We start from the raw sequence: 22,717 nt of genomic DNA on the forward strand, positions 1-22,717 counted from the left end.
GTCTGCCTTCTCCCTTATCTCCATAATCACAAAGGTCCTACTCAAAAGGGCCTCCTTGAGTATAACACTGAAATTGGCTCTTGCTGTCTTCTGCTGCTATTTAATTTAATTAAATAAATAAATTAATCTTTTTCTTTTTTGCGGTACGCGGGCCTCTCACTGTTGTGGCCTCTCCCGCTGCGGAGCACAGGCTCTAGACGCACAGGTCCAGCGGCCATGGCTCATGGGACCAGCCGCTCCGCAGCATGTGGGTTCTTCCCGGACCGGGGCACGAACCCCCGGTCCTGCATCAGCAGGCGGACTCTCAACCACTGCGCCACCAGGGAAGCCCTGCTGCTATTTTAAAAAACAGATATGGTAGTTCACATAGTATGGATCCCCAAGAGCAGTTTCTCAAACTTAGTTCCATAGACTCCTAAGTATTCTCAGGCATCTGCAAGTGTAATACGTTTTGGTTTAAATGTTGTGTTTCAATTGTGATGGTAATATACATATAAGGTAAATGCTAGACAAGTCACTCAATTTCAGGGCCTGCAGTCTTATGTTTAAGATCAAAATGGCACAAGGTCACCACCACTTAAGAAACTTAAGTCAATGTTTCTCAAACTAGGATGCGTGGACATACTCCCAGGGTTCCCTGAGAAATTTTTTTTCTTTAAAAGGAGTTTATACCATACTGAAAGTTGAGAACCACTAGCTTAGAATACAAACCATATTGCTTTTCTTTTCCAAGCAGTACCCTGCCCATGCCCAGCACTCAGTAAAAGTTAAGACTGCACAGTTCTGTGTAGCATTGGGTCTCACCTAAGAGGTCTCCACCAGGCCTTGAAGCCACACTTCTTGAACCCTTCCCCAGGGCGAGAATCAATTCCTCGCCTTTTATCTTACTGACAAAAACTAATATGCTGGGTCTCAAGAAAACTTTCAGAGAGTCCAACCCCACTCACACAGTACACAGGAAAAGTGAGGCCCAGAGATGCGACGTGCATTAAGTGAGATGACACTGCTAGCTAGTAGCAGAGACAAAACAAGAACGTAAGCCTCCTATACCAACTTCAGTGCCTCGGCTGACGTGTAGAGAGCACGATTAGGGATCGCACAGACCTCATTCCCACCACCCTTCCCATCCCATGTCCACCCTCCCCTGGTCCCCAACCTCCCTCTGTCCTCTCCAAGTCGACTCGCCTCACTCTATTCCGGGCTTTCACATGCATTCCACACTCCCCAACTCCAACCCTACTGCTTCTGGCCTTCCCTCGCCTACAAAACACACACTGAGAGAGCCCCACCAAGGAGAGACAGTTTCACAGCCCGCAGTAATTCTCCGCGCTGCGGAATCCGCTCCGAGGCGCATGCGCCATCCTAAGTCGGCGCTCGGCGGTGACGTCACGGACGGCGCCATCCTCGAGTTTGGAGCTTGTGGCTCCTGATCCCCGTAGGAGCGTGTCAGTCTCTCAGCTTAGCTTACCGCGCGACTTCAGGCAGAAGGAACCTCTCCAGCACAGACTTTGACGAGAGAGGCTGTGGTGGTCGAGGGCTGCTGAAGAAAGTAGAGAGAGGTAAAGAGTGAGCGACGCCTGAAGAAGACGTCAACAGAGCGCACCGGAAGCGGTCCGAGAATGAACAGTAAGCCGTGTTGAGGGTCACGAAATTGGAGACGGGTGGGATGTTAAAGAGTCGGAGACTAGGTGTAGATACTGGTGGGTGAAAAGGGTCGCGGCGGAGTCCGAACGGATCTGCTGTGGAAATTGTCCCGCCTTACCTAAGTGTAACTGTGGCCCGGGGTCCCGGTTGGCCTGCCTAGTCTCTGAACTATGTCAGAGCTGGAGGCAGGTTCTCTCCGGGGGCTGCTCAGTAGTGAGTGAGTGGTGCTAGAGGTCGGCCCAAGGCCTTGGTGCGACTTGGCCAGTATCTCTCTCTTGGCGTGGTCAAGGCCCTGTTCCTCTCTGCAGCCCGGTTTCCCCTTTTGTAAGGTACTGATAATGATGCCTGCCCAGCCTGCTATTCTGTGAATCACCCTTGTCTGGTGTAAAGCGCAGGGAGCGTGCTGAGGATTGATACCACTAGCCCAAAGCTTTGAGAGTTGAGCAGAGGTGTGCCAAGGAGGGGAGCAAGCACCCAGGGCTTTTAGAGGCAGGGGCATGACACCGTTAAAGCTGGATTTTAAGTTCCACCTCTGCCACTGCCTACCTATGTGATCAAGTTAAGTGTCTCAGCATATTTTAACTTCAGTTTTCTCAGTGCATAATAGGAATAATAACTCCTTTAAAGGATTTTTCAGAAAGTATAATGAGATAAAATATATGTAGCTTTTAATCAGGGGCATGGCAAACAATGAGGGCTCAATAACTGTTAGATGTCTATTGTTATAGGGAAAAAAAGACTTCTGGGTCTAATGCAAGGCACCTGTGACAGGTACAGAGTCATTCCTGGGGTCCAGGCCCTGCAAGTTGCTCTCTACAGACAGGTTTTAATCCCTATCTTCCATCTGAGAGAGAACCAGACTCTATATAAAACTTGTAACCACTTTGGTTTGCTGGTTCAAATGAACTCAGGGAAGCACAGTAGAGCTGGGATGGAATTTATAGAGCATGAACCAAATTTTCTAGTCTTTTGGCCCTTAAACCAGGCCTTTGTCTCATTCTTATCCCATTCACACCCATATTCTGTCCCCAATGCCATGGTTTTCTTTTTCAGACAAATTAAGAAACGGGAGTGTGAGTTTTTAAAGGTTAAAACCACATTGAGCAATGTGTATTTTGAGCTTGAAGAAAGAGCTACTGTATTTTATCAGTTTAGGACACCATCAGTTGTATAATACATCTCAGTTTCGTAGATATTAAAATGTGAAGAGTCTTTTTTAAACATCTAACAGTAAACAAAATGTAATAGTTCCAACTGTCTTCATCCTGGAAAGCCCTGTCACATAACTTTTAAATGATTTACATCATTAGACTTCTAGAGCAACTGCTCAGGCTCCTAACTTGTGGTATTTTAAACTAGGGCAACTCTAAGTATTGTCTGCTGAGCTTCAGTAGCATCTGAGAACTTGTTAGGAATGCAGGATCTGAGAGTGGGGCCCACGAATCTACATTTTAATAAGTTCTCGGAGATTCTGACACACATTCATGTTTGAGAAGCACTATTTTAAGGCACACCATTGGAACTTCTAGCACGGATGTGGCTAGAGGGTAGGGCAAGAGGCATCCAAGAAAGCTTTGAAGCTGTGCTCATTGTACTACCCCCATCTTTTGTCTCTGAATAAGCATAGTTATTTTCATAGTTATAAAAGTCTTAGGTCTTATAGCCATAGCCAACAGAGTTGATCATTTCGTGTTTGTTTTCTTTAAATCCCCCAGGTGTGATCTACCATGCCCTTTCTCAGAAAGATGCAAAAGAGTTCGACATTCAGGTACAGTGCTTGGCAGGAGGTCTGGGAGCAACAGAGGTGATGCCAAAGATGGCTCAGTGGCTTCTTAACCGTTAGTGCTGTTTTAGATGTCCTTTCCCACATTTCATTCCCCACGTTTCCAGCAGACATGTTAGGCTTAATCAAGGTTTGTTGTTCTGCTGGCCTCCTTTCCCATTATACCAGAGTCAAGTTTGGTTAACTGGGATTTCTTGATCTGTGTCATCTCCCACTGTGTAGGGGACACTAGGCTATGCTCACCTGACACCTGCCGTGGCAAGCACTGTCATTTGACCTTGTTACTGTGCCCCTTTCACTCCTGAAGAGGGCAGTCAGATCACATTTCATGAGTGTAATTGATGGATCATATCTGGGTGCTACAAAGATTCTTTGTCAGTTTGGCAGAAGCTTCACTGGTGACTCATAATGAGGGAGTTGCTTTTAAAATCAAGATTTTGAAAGCGTGATACACCTTAATTTGGCTTCTCTGTGAAAGATGGGCCACTTAGGTATTTAAAGACTCACATGTCCTCTTACAGTAATAATACTGATAATAATACAAAGCTGAAGCTGACTTCCCTCCTTACCATGGGCTCCCATGAAGAGCGTGTGTATCACATCTTTATCCCCACCTCCCACGCATCCACGTGCCTGCTTCTGCCCATGAAATGAGAGCTTGATTACTATTGACACATTAGCCGCAAGGTGTTTGCAGCCCAGTTAGTGCAACAAAGGTCCAGGAAATGGCCCCGTCAAGAGGGAGGACCTCAGTAGACCGTGCTCCCCAGGGCTGTGGCAAACATGAGGGCAAAGCATCAGAATGAGGAATAGACTGGTGGAACTCCAACTTGAGAGACAGTGATGCTTGTTCTTTCAAGAATTACACACAATTTATGATAGTTACTTTGCCCAGAAGTCCTCTCTAAGTGCAGGTGCTCAGTCACAGTCATGTGATGCTCTGTTCTATGTGGAAAAGAGTGAACACATGGGGCTAAGATAAGATACGCTGACAGTTTATTTCCTCAAGTGATGCCAGAGCAGACCAGGAAAATAACCATGCTGCATCCACAGGCTGGAAACTCAAGTAAAGAGTATTACGATATGGCCGCAATGTCAAAATCCCTACCTGCTGTGGCTGGGCCCACCCTGGAGTGCTTGGTTATGCCGTTTTTCCTAGTGTTGGGGTCATTTCCTTCAAGGCCGTAGCCTGGCTCTACTCTGAGCTTGCCTTCATCTGATCATGACAGTTTAAACACATTGTCATACATTTCTCAAGGATGAGAGAAGTCTTTTTTTCCAAAGGTAATGTTTTTTTTGTTTGTTTTGCTTTAATTTTTTTATTGTTGTGTTTTGTTTTGTTTTGTTTTTATCCTCAGAATAACCTCAGAGAGCAGGGTAGGAGGTTGGAGTTTGACGTGGCTGTTTTGTGTGGCAGTTACGAATTGGCATTTGAATGTGACTTTCACATCTGCCCAGCTGGGGATAGCGAACATGCAGCAGATGAGAGGCTGTGTGAGCCTCAGTGGGTAGATAGGTGGGTCAGTGAAGGTGGCCCATCTGCTGTTACAGCAGTGTGTGGGAGGGCCTGGGGGTCTGGGTAGCCCCAACTAGAGCTGTGAGCACCACACCATCTTGTCCTCATGCAGCACCCAGGAACCCAGCGGGCCGAGGCCTTTGTGAGGGCCTTCCTGAAGCGGAGCATGCCCCGCATGAGCCGACAAGCCCAGGAGGACCACCTGCAACGCAAGGCCGTTGTTCTGGAGTACTTCACTCACCGGAAGCAGAAGGAAAAGAAAAAGAAATCTAAAGGCCTCTCTGCCAAGCAGAGGAGGGAGCTGCGGCTCTTTGACATTAATCCAGAGCAACAGAGGTATGGCAAGCCTTTCCTGCCTTTCCACCCCAGAGACTTAATCTTCCTTGTGTTGAGTATGGACTTGGGAAGCTAGGTAGCCCCACTCTGCTTAAGCTAAGAGAGCCTCTCCCACTTCTGCCACAAGGGGGCAGGCTTCCTTTACCAATTCGGACTGTTTGGGTTTGGCTTTTCTGCTTGGCTTCTGTCCTATCCTTAACTAATAAGACCAGTGCCATAAGCCATGGGCAACAGACTATTTGTCTTTCAGTTTTCTTAGAAAAAGAGAAACTGATATTTCTTAACATATATCTCTTTGTAGCTTCTAATAGCACTAGACAGAATCACCCATTGGGGTCTTATTGCCAAAGAAGGTGCTGCCCATATGTTTCAGAAGTTTCTGAAAGAGACACATCACTCTCTGTGGGAGAACATGTTCCTCCCTCCAGCTGACACTTCATCCCTCCTTGGCCACGGTTCTGCATTTGCATGTCTTAGGACTGTTCATATGCTTTTGCTCCAAGGTCTGTAACCAGATAGCCTCCCACATCCCATAAGATAGAGTCTGTCACTTTGTTCATGTCCCCTCTCACAAAATCAGCTGGGCTTTGGGAGGAGGAAGGGACTGCTGCCTGCCCCTGGTGTGCCTCACCCATGTCCCCATCAATAGAGTCCACTTTGGGTTTGAGCCTGAGGTTCTCATTTCTCTAACCAGTAGCTTCGTTAAATGGACTCCCCGTGAAGTGCTAGGAAGACCCGTTTGGGGTCGTCTCACCTGTTCCCTCTCCTTCACCTCGCCACTTCTCACTCATCCTCCAGACAGACCCTGTCACCTTGCACAGGGACTTATGACAACCAGCAACTCCTGTTTACTGAGGGCTTACTGGGTTCAGCTTCCTGTAACAGAAAACCTCAAAATAGCAGTAGCTTAAATAAGATGGAAGTTTATTTCTCTTGTGAAAAGAAGTCTAGATGAACACCATCCTGGGCTGGTGTGGTAGGCAGTTCCACGGCCATCAGACAACCAGGATTGTAGCCCTGGGTGCATCCTTGCTGCTTCACCATTGTAGGTGTTACTTCATGGTCTAAGATGTCTGCTTGAGCTCCAGCTGTCATGCCTGCATCTAACCAGCAGGAAGGATGAAGGGGCAAAGGAAGGCAACACCTTCCTCTTCTCATTAGCAAAAACTTAGCTTTGAGAGGGTTCTACCAGTGAGGAAACTAAGGTTTGAGAGGTGAAAGTACTGGATTTTAGTGTGGTTATCGGGAGTAGAACAGGCCCCAGTGATCCAGGTCATGGTCCTTGGCATCAAGCCAAGCTCTGTGCTCTTTGGATGTTATAATCCCAAGCTCACATTGCCTAACGTTTTACCTCTATCTGACTTTGCCACAGGTACAGTCTTTTTCTCCCTCTGCATGAACTCTGGAAACAGTACATCCGGGATCTGTGCAATGGTCTCAAACCAGACATGTGAGTTACAATTCTGAAGCCTTGCCCTTTGAGGCAGAGCCCAAGTCTTAGGCTCATTGTAAATGCAGCTTTCGGAGCCTGCTATCAGCATTGCCTGGCTGCAGAAGTTTGTAGACCTGTTGACTTCTTTCAGAATTCATTATAATGGTATACATTATGGGCTTTTGTTTACCTCGTAGGCAGCCACAGATGATTCAGGCCAAGCTTTTAAAGGCAGATCTTCATGGCGCTATTGTTTCAGGTAATTTGCCTAAGAGCACATCATCTGGCTGCCCAAGCCATCATTCAGTGACAATTCCTTGCTATGTGGATAACCCTACATCACCAGCACTTAGGGTAGACGATGACTATAGCTGTCTTAGCCAATTCTGGCCACTTGTTGGATACTCTGAATGGCCTCTGTGTACCTTCTCCACACAGAAGACCCCTGCTGGTATCCCAAAGGACACAGCAGCTGCTGGCACTCACCCACAGCCTGGTATCTTGAACAGCCCCATGGTTTTAAATGTCGGCTGTGGACCAACAGTTCCCAAGTTGTCATCTCCAGCACAGACCTTACCCTTGAACTCCTTGAATTCAACTGTCTACTGGACATAGCCACCCAGACGTGCAGTAGACATTGTAAACTTTACTTATCCAAAACAGAACTCTGGGCCTCTCAGATCAGCCCCTCCCCTGGCCTTCATCATCTAAGTTGCCACTGAGAATCACCTTTAGTGATACCACTGAGTACTACTGAGTGCCACTGATATAGTACCACTATTTACCCTGGTTGTTCAAGCCAAAAACCTAGGAGGTATCCGCATTTCTTCTTTCCTAATTGCCTACCTCCAATCCATTAGCACGTCCTAACACCCAAATCTAAGCCACCACCGTCTCCCCTGGATTACTGCAAAGCTGCTTAACCCTCTCCCTGCTGACACACTGCTCCTCCCCTGACCAGGCAGCCAGAGAGAAGATTCTACAACAGAAATCAGGTTGTGTCGCTTCTGCCTCCTTACTGTATTCTAAACAGCCTGTCCAACCTCCTTGGGCACCAGGTCTAACCATACTGGCCTGCTTTCTGCTTCTCACCAGGCCTGGCCCTGCCACAGGGTCTTAGCATTTGCTTCTTCCCTCTACCCAGAGAGTTCTGTGTGCTCAGGGACTGATTCTTTCTCATTATTCAGGTCCCTACTCAGATGTCACTTCCCAGGGGTCTACCATAGCTAAAGATGACCCCCCACCCCATTACCCTGCCCTTGTTTTTTCATAGCACTCATCACTATCAGAAAATACAGTTGTCTGGTTTGGTACACATTACCCCTCCCCCTATTAGAACAGCAGCTTTGTGAGAGCAGCACTTACTACTGTGCCCAGCACCTACCTAGGACACTGCCAGACACATAGTACGCGTTCATTGAATTTGTATTGACTACCTTGGGGGATAGGTTGGGGGAGGTGAGAGGCCTACTGCCTGTGGTGGCAGCTCACTGCTGGGTGGCCTATAGTGGGCTCCCATTCTGTCCAGAGTTCAGGAGGTTCTGGGAAGACCATGTGAACAGGCGTTCATTCAGGTCCTGTAAGTGAGACTTGGCCCTGCCAGAGCAGCCCGACTGTGGGCCTTGGTGGTGCTAGATCCACGTGTGACCTCTTGGCTCCAGAATCCTGCCCGGGACCCCTGTGGCAGCAGGCCTTCCAGAGGACACCTCATCAGAGCACAGAGGCTATTAAGCCACCGCCAGGGATTGGGAAGCCTAGGTTCTCATCCCACTTGGTCCCTGCCCAGCCAAGGAGCCTCCACCTCACCCTGCCCCTGTGGGTGGTCTTTCTTCCTCTGCTGGCTCAAGGTTGGGACCAGAACCCACAGCCCCTGCAGGCCTGGCTGCCTGTGGCTCCCCTAACACCACAGAGGCCTGAGCCCTGAACCCCCCTTTTCCTTTGCAGTTACAAAATCCAAATGCCCCTCCTACGTGGGCATTACAGGAATCCTTCTACAGGAAACAAAGCACATTTTCAAAATTATCACTAAAGAAGACCGCCTGAAAGGTACGTAACTGGATCGCCGTGGGCTGTGGCCTCCCCAGCCGATTTGTCGGCCCTTTCCTCATGACTCTAAAGCTCAGTTTGGCCTTTCAAGTCAGCACAGATTGTAGGTACCTGCTGACCTTACATTCCAAGCCTGCAGAGACCATCCCAGCACCCAGGGCTCTCCCTGAGGTACTCATGAGCCCAGCCAGCAGCTTTGGCCAGATGTGATCAAGGGAAGGAAGGGCTGCTTGGCTGTGCCTCCAGACACCTGGGTCTATTTCCAGGACTGGGACCCTCCACCTGCCCAAAGGCTAATGCCTCCCAGAGGGTTGTAGCTAGACAGATAGCAGGGACGAAGCACCTGCCCCTGGAGTTCCCAGAGCCAGCGCCCTTGGTGGTGATTCTCTGGGTTCCAGGGAAGCAAGTGCAAGCTTATCCGCCTGGTGTGCTAGAGCTCACTGCTCTGGCAGAGACGAGCGGCCAGTCTGTCAGGATTTCCACACCCCCTCCTTGCCCATGAATCCAGAGATTTCAAAACCACAGTGGGAGGTTTTTGTTCCTTTAATTTTTTGAAGCTTGGTTTTCTTGTTGCTTTGTTCCATTCCCCTCTATATTCTTCTGCTTTCATTTTAGACCTCAGAAAGTGGTGTACAAGTTTCCCCAGTAAGCATAAAGCCATGAGTCCATCTGAAAGTTATGCGGCAAGACCTGTTTCTGGCAGTTTTTCTGGGGGTTTCTGGTTTTGGGAGTTTGGTTCATAGCCTTTGACCCAGAAAACTAGGTGTTGAGTTATATTTAAAATGTGAATAAATTGGCCTTTTGGCAGAATAATCCCCTTTAATCCCGGTGCTGTTACCTTTGTGGGTTTCACCATTTCTTATTATCTTTTCCTATTAGCTTGTTGTATTTTCTAATACAAACATCTTGGGAATAATAGTCTCCACAAAAGTGAACTTACTGCCAGGACTTTTTCCCTCATCCTTTTTCTCCTGCTTTTTTTTAGTTATCCCCAAGCTAAACTGTGTGTTCACTGTGGAGATCGATGGCTTTATTTCCTACATTTATGGGAGCAAATTCCAGCTGCGGTCAAGTGAGCGGTCTGCGAAGAAGTTCAAAGCAAAGGGAACAATTGACTTGTGAGCTCTTCCTGCCTAAGGGAATCGTTTATGACAGCGAAAAACTGGGAACAACCTGAATTACCCACCTTTCAAGGAAGAGATGGTCGGGCCAGTTCTGGTTATAGACCACCTCCAGCCAGTCTAAATCAGAGTTAAGGACGTTTAATCATCTGGGAAGAAGCACACTGTACTGAGCACAGAAGTCAGGGACCACAGGGATGTGTCTTTATAGATGCTCTTGTTTTTGTATTACTCCCATGGACAGAAAAGATTGGCAGAAAACACCAGAATTAACACAGGTTGACTTGAATCGTGAGTTTATTTGTTTTTTTCTTTTTCATACTTTTCAGTGTTTTCAGAACGTTCTATGATGAATGAGTTGTTTATGTGATAATAAAATATGCATGTGGGCATGAACAGACTACAGGAGTGATTCCTGCAGCACCACTAGGATGGAAGGGAAGGGGAGGCTTGAGCTGTGCATGGCTCGTGCCTTTACTTTTGCTCTGTGGAAGCTGCCATGTCTTTTGCTCTGTCATCAGGCACCGTGTCTCACTAGTTCAGTGGTGCCCTGCTTCTTTGATACATCACTTTAAATCATGCCTGCTGTCGAATTCTTTGACCTGAGGTTTACTTTGCTATTTCAAGAAAGATGAAGAGGAATGAGTGGTGAAGTTGCTAAGTGACTTAGGGCCCATTCGGGAGTTCGAACTGAGGTGGACCACAAAGGCAGAATGCCGGGCCTAGGTGTGCTTATTGAAGCTTGTTCCAGTATGGGGAGCTTAAGCCTACAAGAGTGTTCTCAATTCCTGAGTCTGTTAGACTCCAAAGGAAGGTGGGCTGAAGGGAAAATAAGACTGGAGCTCTTCCCAAGGCCTAATCTACTAGGAAAGCCTGAGTCCCCAGCAGTGGCACCTTAGTTGACGTTAGTCCCATTTTTGCTGCTGGAAGCTGTGGCTCTGCAGGCTCTGCAGTCTGACCCTAGCCCTCTGGGCAGTGTGCCTGTGGGCCAGTAGATGGGCCCTTCTGTGCAGGGCCTGAGTACAGACTGGCCGAATGAGGACGGGGTGGGGACCAGACTTCCAGGGTCTGCTACCAGGAAAGCCACATGGCTCAGAAGGCCCTATCGCCCCTTTCTTTTGAGAAGCAAGTGTTTGCTGACCAACAGGGTGAGGGCAGAAGCCTTCCTGGCGACAAACTGGCAGCAAATTCATGTGCTTTTTCTTCTGCACCAAGAGAAGCAGCAATGCCAGAGGCTTCACTGTGTCAGCATTTTGCGCTCAGACTCCACACTGGATGGACGAGAAACACCACAGTGGAGGGGAGAGCATAAACACTGACTTCACATTATTGGAGGAGAGCAAGAAGACCTAGCGGTGCCTCTGCACCTCCTGAAGGCTGAGCACGCCCAGGGTCTCCCACAGACGTGCCTGGCGGCTTGACCCCGCTTCCGTCTGTGCATGGTGTCCCTCACTTACCAGGAGGGTCTGAGTCTCCTTGGGTGCTCTCCCCAGTCTAGCCATCACTGCCTGTGGTTGGGAGCTCAAGTCCCAGCACCACCTCAGACAGGGCAGCCTGACCCAGTGACAGCCCTCGGGTGTGACCATGAGGTCACTAGTACTCAGAGCACTCATTTGCCTGAGGCCTCACAGCCTGAGACAGGTAGAGCTGGGATTTGAACCACATAGTCTAGCTCCAGAGCCACGGGTGGCTGCAAGGATGAGAAGATACTCCAAAGTGCATGATGTGGTCCCTTTATCACCTGGGTTCCCACTGAGGGAATCTCTGGTCTTCCGTGTAATGTGGCTTCTGTTCTGGCTATCTGAAAGTGCCACACTGGTAACAGCATAGGTGCTATAATCCCCTAAACCCCACTGCTCTTGCCCACCCTTCTACAATGTAAAAGGCAGCCAATGTTGTGTAAATATACAGTTGCTTTCCAGAAAAGTTGTTGGAACCAATTGCCATGTGAAATCTGTTTTTCATTTGGCGCAGACTCAAGTTTCCATGTGAGTGGCTGTTTAATTTGTAGACGTCTCTCCCCCTCCCCAGGGAGGCTCGGTGAGAACGCTCACCTTCTATGAAGCTGCTGCTGCTATGCATGTCTGTTTCTGGGACGCCCTCTTGTCCCGAGGCCCACTTAGCACTGGGTCCTGTGCTCCAAGGACCATGCCATCCTCCCAGTCAGAGTAGGGGGTGAGGAGGGCACAGGCCAGGCTGGGCACTGGCTCTGAGTGAGCGTTCCCAATGAAGCTGCACTAATTGCTGCATGGGGAGGCACACAGGGCTGGCCGTGTCCCCATGGCTGTGACACAGGGCTTGTCATGGAGAGTGGTGTGGTACTTTGCAGTCCAGTCTCTCCCTTCTCCACTGCCCAGGGAGCAGGACCCCAGCAGAGCTGGGGCCTTTGACATGTAGGATACCTGTGAGACACAGCTAAATTCGCCTTGTGTGTAAACCTTCGTGCCTGGGAGAACTCTGACCCAGAGAGGCCCATGGAGCAGCAGAGCGGTTAACACCTCAGGACAGGATGGAGGAGGCTACGGGGTCAGGAGACATCAGTCCAGTGACCCACTGTTCCCCAAAGAGCGAGTGGGCCCCAGGCCCTTTATATCCCCCAGAGCCAGCTCTGTGGAGGACACAGCCGCACTGTAGGGCCTGCAGAGGACAGGTCAGAGCCTCTAGGGCAGGAAAAGGGTGAAGCACCTGGAGGGTAAGAGGGACATGACGGGCCCCGGCTATTGTATTAGCCCAGCCTGCTGTAATAAAATACTGCAGGTGGCGACTTAATCAACAGACATTTCTTTTCTCACTGTTCTGGAGGCTGAAAGTCCAAGATTAAGGCGCTGTCAGGATTGCAGTCTGGTAAGAGCTTTCCCCTTGGCCACCTCATTGTGTCCTCAAATGGCCTTCTGTGTGCACTCGGGGGCGGGGGGGGGGGGAATCTCTGGTGTCTCTTCCTTTCTTATAAGGACCCCAGTCCTAGGGAATTAAAGCCCCACCTTTATAACCTCATTTAATTTTAATTACCTCCTTAAAGGCCCAGGGCTTCAGCACAGGAATTTGGAGGGAACATAATTCAGTCTGTAATAGCCGTGGAGCTGTCCCAGCTGGGACAGACTAGTTGTGCCCCCACCCTGGCCCCCATCCTCGGACACTGGCCTGGCCTTCCCACCCCCCATATGGAGTGCTTGGACCGTTAGCTCATCCAGCCCAGCCGCGGGACCCTGAGCTCCCATCACCGCAGGACTCTAGGACCTGCTCATAGAACTTCAGTTCAGCTGCTCCCTCCAGTACCAGGAGCCCTGAGGGGGCTAGGTTCCCTTACATTTCTGCAACAGCTGAAATCCTCTTCCCTCACCCTCTTGTTGGGGCCAGGCACAGTCTGGTTGGGGAGGAAATGCACCCACAGGTAGGCAGGGTGGGCAAGGGAGGCTCCCTGGAGGAGGCAGCTCTGGATCCAGGCAGTTGTGGGATGTGACGAGTGTGGTCACACGGGCTCAGGGCAGGGGCCGGCAGGGCCAAGGTGGAGGACCCAGGAAATCTGCCCACAGGGCCCAGGGCCAACAGGAGGAGAGGCAAGAAGGGCTGTGGGACTACGGCTGCCAAACTCAGGAGACGCCTAGCTTATCAGTGGGAGGGGAGAGATGGTGGGAGCTGCTAGCTAAGTTCTAATCCATGGGGCAGAATGTGGAATTCTGCTGATCCAGTCACCCAGTTCTGAAGTCTTTTGACACTTGAGAGCGTCACCATCTGTCAAGTGTGGCCATGAGACTATATCAGGGTTTCCCGAAGTTGTATTCTAGCACTTCCTGTACGAGAATCAGGATGCGTGTTAAAAGCAGCCAGATCCTGGGCTGCGATCAGTCTCCAGGGGTGGAGCCCAGATAGCTTTGTGTTTCTCTAAGACCCCAGCTGGTTCCTCCAGTCGTTGATGTTTGAGGATCATGGGCTCCAGATGGTGTCTAAAGTCTCTTCCAGCTCTGACATCTGGACTGTGATTTAAGCTTTGGGCCTCTCGGGATGGTGCTTTCTCGATGCTGGAAAAGATTGTCAAATGACAGATCTCTCAGGTTCTGAAGAGTAAACAGGAACATTCCCCCCAAAAGCCATAAATCATGCTAAAAAGCGTTCTTTCTGGACAATGGCTTTAGTTCTAATTTAGTTTGCATTTCTTAGCTATAATGCCTAATTAAGACATCTGTTAAATGTCTATAATATTAATTTAATAGAGGGGGTTCTAATAGAACTGTATTGGAATTGTCCATTTAATTAACCTCATGGGCCTTTAATGGATGCCTTAAATAGACATCATTAACAAGAGTGCTAGACAAATTAAAATTAGAGTCAATAACATTCTTGGTAATCTTTCCTGAGCTGTGAAGGGCAAGCATTGCTAAGTAGACAGATACAGAGATGGGCTGCACAGAGGAGTGTTGGAGCTGGTATCCCCAGCGGGGTCCACAATGGACAAGGCCCCAAGCAGGGTTCAACCACTCTGTGTCCTGCTTAGCTTTGCCCAAAGAGGGCGCTTCTGTCCAGTCGTAAGAAGCAGTTCTCAGGAGCACAGCCCTGCTCTGCCCCTTCATACACCTTTCACAGAAAACGTTTGCTGACCTGGTTGTTCGGACTGAGCTCCTGGATGTGGGAGGGAGATGCAGGAAGGAGGACTCACCCAGAGATTCTCACTAAATACTATAGATGCGTGGATCAGGAAAGGTGGCACAGGCTAGGACAGGGCAGGATTGGCTGGAATGGGCAGGGGGAATGGGATGACGTGGAATGAAAGGGAAACATTCTATTGCTTTTGGCCCTCCCACTCCACTGAACAGCTCTCCACTGCACATCTTTCCAAAGGCAGTAGTCAGTTCTCTTATCTTATTGGTCTCTCATCAGCATTTGCCATGACTGACCAAGCCCTGCCCCCTGAAACAGCTGTGTAGGCCCACGCTCCCTGACTTTCCTCCTGCCTCCCTGGCCACACCTTCCCAGTGTTCTTTCATGGACCCTCCTTTTCCCAACTTCTAAATGTTGGTTGAGTCCTGAACGCCATCTTTGGGCTCTTCTGCATTTGCTCCGTAGGTGGTCTCATCCACAACTTCAAATACACTTGACTCCGAAAATCAGTTAGGAGGAAGCAGCCTACCTTCCTCCTAACCCCAGACCCGAATCTGTAACTTTATTGCCTGCCTCCCCCCAATTCCAATGTGAACTCCTGAAGGACAACGACTCTGTTTTGATCTCTGCTGTCCCCCTAGTGATCTAGAAGCACTGTCTGACCCCTAACAGGTGCTCCAAGAGGGAATGAAAACAAGTGCCCAGTGACAGCTCCACCTGCAGATCTAATGGCCTCCCAGCCTGATACGGCTGCACGCAGAACTACTGACTTTCCTCTGCTCCCACCTCAGTGAACGGCCTCATGTCTCTCCCGTTACTTAAGCCAGAAACCCAGGCTTCATCCTCTCTTGCATTCATGCCCCCCAACGAATCTTTCATTAAGTGCTGGTGGCCTCCTTCCAGCCCTCCCTGCCGCCTCCCTGTCCTACCCGCAGTCATCTCAACCAATAGTCACAGCCCCTCCCTGGACCCCAGCCTCCACACACGGCCCCACGACAGCCAACGTGACCTTTGTGAAGCATGACTCACATCATATTGCCCTTCTGCTCAAAACCCACAGTGACTTCCCAGTGCACTTAGAATGAAAGCCAGCTCCTGCCCAGGGTCATCAGGGGCCTCCCACACCCGACCCCAGCCAGCATCTCCAACCCTGGCCCAGCCCACCTCCCCAGTGTCCCACCCCCGTGCCTTCTCCACATACCTCTGTTCAACTCACTGTTGGCACCTGTCACTCCCTCTGCCTGGGACTCTCTTACCCTGGACCTTCAACCACAAGGCAGCCCCTCCTCTGCATTCAGCTCTCCACAACTGGCCTCCCTCTCAGAGGGGCCTCCTCTGAGCAGCCTCCCACACCAGTCCCTCTTGTATGACCCCCATCTTACACCTTCTGTAGCAGTTCTTAATATCTGACGTAATCTTATCTGTTGTTTCCTGTCATTTTCTTCCACTAGAATGTAAGCTCCTTGAACACTGGGACTTTGCCTGTCTTATTGGCCATTATAGCCATCGTGACCTCAGTGCAATCTAGAACACTGCCTTGCACATAATAAGTGTTCGGTTAAATAGTTGTTGTCTGACCAAAAACAAAAAAACAAGGAGCCAAGGGTATGACCTAATGACCTATACGTGTTGGGACCCAGCGGCCGAGATGCTGGCCATGACCCGCTCCGGCCCAGACAGCACCGTCCCCATCACCACTTGTCCAGAGCAGAGCAGGGCTGTGTCCTGGGACCCACAGGCTCCCCGCCTTCCACGCTGTCAGGCACCCCAGGCAGCAGCAGTTCCCTGGGTCATCAGGCCCCGCCCTTCCTGGCTACTCAGCCAGCTGCACTTACACTTCAGCTGTGTGTTGTGGGACATGCAGTGTGTGTGGCCAGCGCTCCTCTGCCCTTTCCAGCTTCGCCCACTCAACCCAGGGTGTGGGCGGGGGCCACGGGTGGCTGGTGCGAGTGACCCGGCCTGAGAGGGGCTGAGCCCAAGGAGCCCGGCATTCAGTCAAGGAAACTCGAGCTCAAGGTCCAGCTTACTCTTGACCTTCAGGTTCAACCACAAAGGACGTGAAAAAAGCGTGTTGATGGTAGTTTCATTTAATCTACACAAATTAAACTGTACCCTCTGCCAGAAGAAAGGGCAGGAGAGAAATAACGTTGCAGATGGAGCTGCCTATGGCCCTGCCCTTCTGTTAGGTGGAAACTTGCCTTGCAGTGGTGTGAGATGGAAAGCATCCTTAGTTGCCCTCTGTCTCCCCACAACGTGTGCGACTGTAATGCTGTTCACAGTAACACAGACCCTAAGCCTGTGGTGTGCTGGAGGGGCTTCTTCACCCAGGAGAGCTGACGTGTGCCTCTCTTCCGGCTTCACTGCACCACTCATGTTGGCAACTCGAGGCCAACCATGGCGGGAATCTCTAGACCACGCTACCAATCAGGCTGGTTCACCATTTACCAGCATGCTGCCCGCAACACCGGTCAGCGCCTCTGTGTGCAGGAGAGGCCGTGAAAAGTTCCAGCCCTGTGAGCAGGACCCCCTGAGAGAGGAGGGTCTGTCTCTGCAGGGTCCCCCTGCAGGAGATTTGACGACACGATTTGAGCCTGAGGGGTTGTTTGGCACCCAGCCCACAGAAGATGGGACACTGTGGGCCGGGGACTGGAAACATGAGTGCATTTGCTGGCTGATAGCTTACAGGACTGGAAATGAAAGATCTGTGCTCTTTCTGCGTGTGAGTCTATCACGTGGGTGCTTCATACATTTCTGAAAGTTAAGCATCTCCCTGAAATCTTGTTTCTTGATGGCAGCGCTGGGTTACCCTAATGGCTCTTGCTCAAGGATCATGGATTGAAAGCAAGGAAACCCAAAGTCCTAAGAAATGTGGTGTGTCACATTTACAGTTTTAACACCTCCCTCTCAAAATACTGGCTCGCTCTCTCTCTCTCTCTCTCTCTCCTCTCTCTGCCCTGGACCTCGAGGGACCAATAGGCCAGCAATGCTGTTACTAGGGTGATGGCCACAGATGTCCTCATCCCCGCCCATGAGACGCTCTAGTAGGTGTGACAGACAGTGAGTGGTGGGAACGGGGCCTGTGGGGGCTGCAGAGTGGGGTGGGGAGGGAAACGGGGCCCGTGTCAGGGGCACCTGGCAGGTCTGGAGGTGGAACAGGCTTCCCCTGGGACCTGATCTTAAGATGAGGCCAGAGGGCTGAGCTGGAGCCAGGCAGGCAAAGAGACCTCCTGCAGAGGAGCTGGAGGTGGGAGGAGGGGCCTGGAGAGGAGAGTGCTGACTGCAGCTAGAGGCTTTGGACACTGGGCAGGGCAGCGGGAAGCCAGGGTTGGGGGAGGAGGAGAGACAAGGAGTGAGCTAGAGCAGGCCACGGCCAGGTCTGGGAGACCAGCAACGAGGCTGTGCCTGTGAGGGAGTGTCATGGCCTAGACCAGAGCACAGGCCTCAGCGATACCCAAGAAATAGGTTTGAAGTGTGCACACAACTCCCCACGGACAAGGCCTTACGTTCTCAAGCCTCCTCCCAGGAACCCCCACCTGAGCCTCCATTCACAGCCAAGTGGCTGTAAGGCGGAGCCCGGCTGAATAAGCAGAGGGTGGCCTCAGCCAGCCAGGCAGTGAGCAGAAGGGCTGGAGCACAGCCGGCAGGGCCAAGGAGGAGGGCAGAGGCTGCAGCTGAGCTCTCTCAGGGAAGAGAGGAACGAATGAGCCAGTGCGCAGGTGGGAGAGGAAGGAGGAGCCCTTGGACAGCAGGAAATGAGGAGGAAGATGGGAAAGCTGGGCCAAGAAGAGGGAGTGGTGTGGGCACACCTCCGAGATGTCCCTACCTGGCGTGGCTCTGTCGCTTAGGCAAGCCACCACTTTGCAGTACCTCAGTGTCACCATCTATAAAATAAGCATCACAAGTAAAGCACAATGAGTAAGATTTACTATGCGTATCACCTCAGAGAGTTCCCACAATGTACGGTCTCATCTTTCAAACATACAGGAGCCCGTCAGGTGTCAAAGCTGTCCCCTCCGTGGCCACACTCTTGGTGGAGGCTTTGCACTGGTCATCCGTTTGCTGGCAGAGGACACTGAGATTAATCCACCCAGGATCACACAGTGGCGGCTGGAACACGTGGTTAGGCCTCTCTCCCCCACATCAGCTCTTCTTCTGGAATGTGATAAAGACTCCCTTTCCCCCTGAATTTAAAGCCCCGTCATAGCCTGCCAGGGTGAGAACAGGACTGATTTTTGCGAAGCCAGCTCCTGGCTCCTGGTGGCGTTTGCTGCAGAATTTAGACTGCAATAACTATTGAACACCCTATTATCCGGCTGCCTAATTAATGTAAATGATAGTTAATGTCCACTCACAGAGGCTGATGTTTCTCAGAGGAGGCCCTGCCAGCCGCCTGGGCCCCATTCCAGGGGCGTTTATGGTGGCAGCCCCATTCTGGCTTTGTTGAGTAACAGGTAAGTCGTGGCCTTAAATAATGAGGACAGAGGGCTAACGGGCCCCAAGAAGTGGGGAAGCACAGTTCCCGAATGAGATGAGAGAGGCACTCCCTCCAAGTTTCTTTCTTCTCAGCCCCAGAGGCTCAACGGTTTTCTGAAACCCAAGTGGCAACATTTCCTAGGCCTTCCTGCACGGAGACCAAGGAGTGTTTCTCCCAGCCCCTGCACGGAGAATAAAACCCTAAAATCCCTGCCTCCCTCCAGCCTCACCTCAGCCCCAGCTACACGCTAGGGGACCAACCTGTCCAGGTTTGCCCGGGACCACTGTGCAGTCCCAAGCAAACCTGCCAGAATGGTCTTTCCTGTTCACTGTCTGGCTTCTTTTAGCTCCGGGGGGGAAGGGGGGCACACTAGATGCCACTTTCTCAGGAGGGCCTTCCCAGACCACCCTGTCTTAGTGATCAGCCTCCTCCCAGTGCTGGGGCACAAAGCTGTCTTTCCATGCCTGCAGGTCTGTCCCCACCTTGTAGAGAGTGCTGGGCCTTGCAGTGGCTGCCCACACTTCCCTGCCCCAGTCATGGGTGGAACACAGGACGGTGTGGGACTGGCCTTTCTTAGGGAGAACCTGTGTCCAGCTCAGAGCTGCTCATCCTGGCTGCATATTTCAACCATCTAGGGAGCTTCCCGAAGAATTCCAAAGGCAAGACCTCACCTCCCCAAAATTAAGCCAGAATTCTTTGGGGCGGGGCCCTGACATCTGCATGTTTTTAATCAGTGGTAGAAAAGTCTGGGTTTAGATCCCAACTCAGACACTCCCAAGCTGCATGACCTTGGGCAAGTCACTTGGCCTCTGGGAGTCGGGCCTTCCTCTTTGTACAATAGGAAAGTCTCCCCCGTGTTGTAAGAAGTGAAAAGGGACAGGCACAATAAGTCTCATTAATATTTGCTCTGTCCTGGCTCTTTCTGTTGCTGAATGGATAGTTCATGAGCATCAGGAACCAGTCTGAGCACTGGGGCTTTGGAAATAGCTGTGTCTCACCACCCCAGACATGTAGCCCTGGTCTCCAGGGTGACCACGGCTACACACAGGCCCGGTAGGCTGGGCCAGGTGCCCCTTGGCCCAGATACCAGGGGCCTGGATTTGTCACGACCCTTCCACACTCTGTTATAAACACGCACCTGCCTCCTTGACTGTGAGCTCTGAGAAACCCATGCTGAGTCCCAGGGCTCAGCACAAAGCAGGCTCCGCGCAGGTGCTGGGGGAGTGAATGAGGGCGGGAGCCAGCGAGTGCGCCCACAGCTGGCATAGCCAGGTGCTCATGGGTCATTTCAGGGCCCTCTCTGTGACAGGACTGTGCTTCCGAGAGGCTTCTCTTGACCGCCCCATCCAGTGACCCACCTGCAGGCAGCACATGTCCCAGCATGCCTTGCAGAGGGCACTTTGGACTAATGTTTTCAAAAAGTCTATTCCAGAAACTTTAATGTAGTCAATATAGCAGGTGGTGACCATCATTCTGTTGTTTTATTTTTTTTTCTTTTTTGAAAAAACAGAATAAACTGTGGAATAAAATACCAAAGTAAATTGCACATTTTATAATAATAAAGTCAGGACACTTTATTTCCTCACATTTTGTTCAGTTATATGTGAAAATGGAGGTCTACAGACACAAGGAGTGCTGATTTGGGTCTGTGTTAGGGAGCTCTGCACCAACACCTGGTATGAGGGACAGTGAAGGCATATAACAAGGAAATGGTGTTCAGAGGCGTGAGGGAGCAAGCCCAATGTGTCACGAATTATCCGGAGTGGAGCTGGACTCCAGCCCAAGTTTCTTACTCCATTACCTGGGCCCTAATTCATCCACACCTCTGAGGAAGCCCAGGGTCTCCTCTGGCTCAGGAGCACTGAGGTGGGTGAGTCTTCTCCACTGTGGCCCTATGCAGACAGGTGTCTGAGTTGCAATTCCAGGAATCATAGACTTTGGCCTGTGGCCACTGAGTGCATCAGTTGGGGCTATTTTGGTTGCAAGTAATAGGAAACCCAACCCAAACTGGTGAAACAAAAAGGGAATTTATTGTACCCCATAATTGAAAGGTCAGAGTAGCACTACCTTCAGGAATGGTTTGATCCAGATGAAACAACGTCTTCAGGACCCTCTCTTGCCATATCTTTGCTCTGTGTTGCCTCCTTGCTCAGACAGCGTCTCCCTTCACAGCAGCAAGCCTCACATTCCCTCAGTCTAGCTGAGGTCTAGCTAGAAAGAAAAGGAATGTTTCTTTCTGGTTGCCCTTCCTCCAGTCCCAGGATTTGACCATTTGGACCAGGTCTCCATCCCTGTTCTGTTCTGTGGCTGGGGCATCCAAGGCGCTAATTGGCCAGGCCTGGATCACATGCTTCTGCCCTGGAAACACCTGGATGGATTATGGGAAAGGGGCTGTTCCTGCAAATGCATAAAGGAGCTATTTTAAAAGAAGGGAGGATGGATGCTGGTGGCAATGATAATAGTAATAGATGTCCACTCCACTGAGCTCTTGAAGAAGGAAACAGGTGCAGCACAGCGAGGGGCCCTGGGATGGATCGGTGGCGGTAATTCAGCTGAGCTGGAATTCCATCTCCCAGCATTCCCTTTCATGCACAGTTCCCAGTGTGAGGGGCCACAAGAGACCTTCTGCCTGAAAGTTGGGAGGCGGAAGCACAATGGCAGCCATCTCCTCGGAGCTCTGAGGTCGGTGCCGGGCACAAGGCGCCACTGCCGCTCACATTGGCAGGATCTGCTGGCTCTCAGGGCTGGCTGGGGCTGCAGCCAGGCCCATGGGGCCTCCAGCTCCTGCCGGGTCCTCCTTCAGCTCCTCTGGTCCCAGGCCATGAAGAAGGATGCCAGCTCCTCCTGCAGGACTCCCTCATGGTGAAATTGGAGGCAGGGAGACGGTGAGAGGCTGATGCAGTGCCAGCCTCCCAGGTCCATTCCATCCTTGCGCCCTCCCCGTTACATGCATCATCCCTTCCCAGTCACCTGCCCTGCAGGCTCCAGGTCCCAGGATCACACACAGAAGTAATGGCTTCATGTATTCTGTCTAACCAACTCCCACAATAGGATGAGGTCAAGTCCCTAAAAATAAATCCTTTATGATATATAATCCCACAGAGGTTCTGCTCCTCTGATGGACCCCTGACACAACAGCTCCTGAGCTACCAGCTCTGAAATCATCCTGATGAACTCAGGAATGATACACAGGACCGATGCCAGGAGCAGCCTTCTGCCCCCGGCCTATGAGGACTCCCGAGTCACCCCCGGCACCATCAGTGGGTCCACTTCAGTCAGGCACCCAAGTCCATTTTGGAAGAAGCTTTGGCCCAGGTAGAAAACCCGGACTAGAGTCACTCCATCAGGACACAGGATCATCTGGGCGAAGAACGTCTTCCCCACAGCCGCTGCCATCTCCCTCCCCTGGCTTATCCCAATGAAAATGCCCTCACTAGGTGTATCTCACTATCTAAAGATGTGGTCACAGGATGTAGAGGTCTTTGCAGTTGACTAGCCAACAGTTGCTCTAAGCCAATCATAGTCATCCTGCTCTCCTTGCCAGGGATTGGTTTATAAGTGGCCCTATTCTGGCCAATGAGAGCCATTGTGGCAATTGTTAGCACTGTTTGCTAGTACTTCCATTTCTCCTCACTTCTGGGGAACATTTATTTCCTGGTCTCCTTGTGGTCAAGCGGGGCCATAAAACTAACCTTGGCCAATGAGTCATGAGAGGGAGGCCTGTGTGTCACTTCTGGGGCAGAGCCGTTAACTGCTGGTGGGAGCCCTT

The 22,717-nt window shown here is 50.9% G+C and overlaps 1 protein-coding gene across 4 annotated transcripts; it reads left to right on the plus strand.

The window, feature by feature from the left end:
• The first annotated feature begins 1,385 nt into the window (after positions 1 to 1,385).
• On the plus strand, positions 1,386 to 10,270 carry POP4 (POP4 homolog, ribonuclease P/MRP subunit). Of its 4 annotated transcripts, none has more exons than XM_019941016.2 (8): positions 1,386 to 1,626; positions 3,360 to 3,412; positions 4,786 to 4,943; positions 5,056 to 5,279; positions 6,652 to 6,729; positions 6,909 to 6,970; positions 8,656 to 8,757; positions 9,743 to 10,270. In XM_019941016.2, the coding sequence occupies exons 4-8, from the start codon at positions 5,110 to 5,112 to the stop codon at positions 9,877 to 9,879; spliced, it is 549 nt and encodes a 182-aa protein (XP_019796575.1). In that variant the 5' UTR covers positions 1,386 to 1,626; positions 3,360 to 3,412; positions 4,786 to 4,943; positions 5,056 to 5,109; the 3' UTR covers positions 9,880 to 10,270. The 4 variants fall into 4 exon arrangements, with proteins under 4 accessions (XP_019796575.1, XP_004317428.1, XP_019796576.1 ...); XM_019941017.3 differs by lacking the exon at positions 1,386 to 1,626 and adding an exon at positions 1,759 to 1,973; XM_004317380.3 differs by lacking the exon at positions 4,786 to 4,943.
• The last annotated feature ends 12,447 nt before the right edge of the window (positions 10,271 to 22,717 follow it).

The sequence above is a fragment of the Tursiops truncatus genome, chromosome 19 (genome assembly GCF_011762595.2).
Source record: "Tursiops truncatus isolate mTurTru1 chromosome 19, mTurTru1.mat.Y, whole genome shotgun sequence".
Taxonomy (NCBI): domain Eukaryota; kingdom Metazoa; phylum Chordata; class Mammalia; order Artiodactyla; family Delphinidae; genus Tursiops; species Tursiops truncatus.

Excerpts from the sequence above, each read along its gene's own strand:
- POP4 (XM_004317380.3), top strand. Across the intron at positions 5,280-6,651 it reads ATTAATCCAGAGCAACAGAG|GTACAGTCTTTTTCTCCCTC; the intron begins GTATGGCAAGCC and ends ACTTTGCCACAG. Across the intron at positions 8,758-9,742 it reads TAAAGAAGACCGCCTGAAAG|TTATCCCCAAGCTAAACTGT; the intron begins GTACGTAACTGG and ends GCTTTTTTTTAG.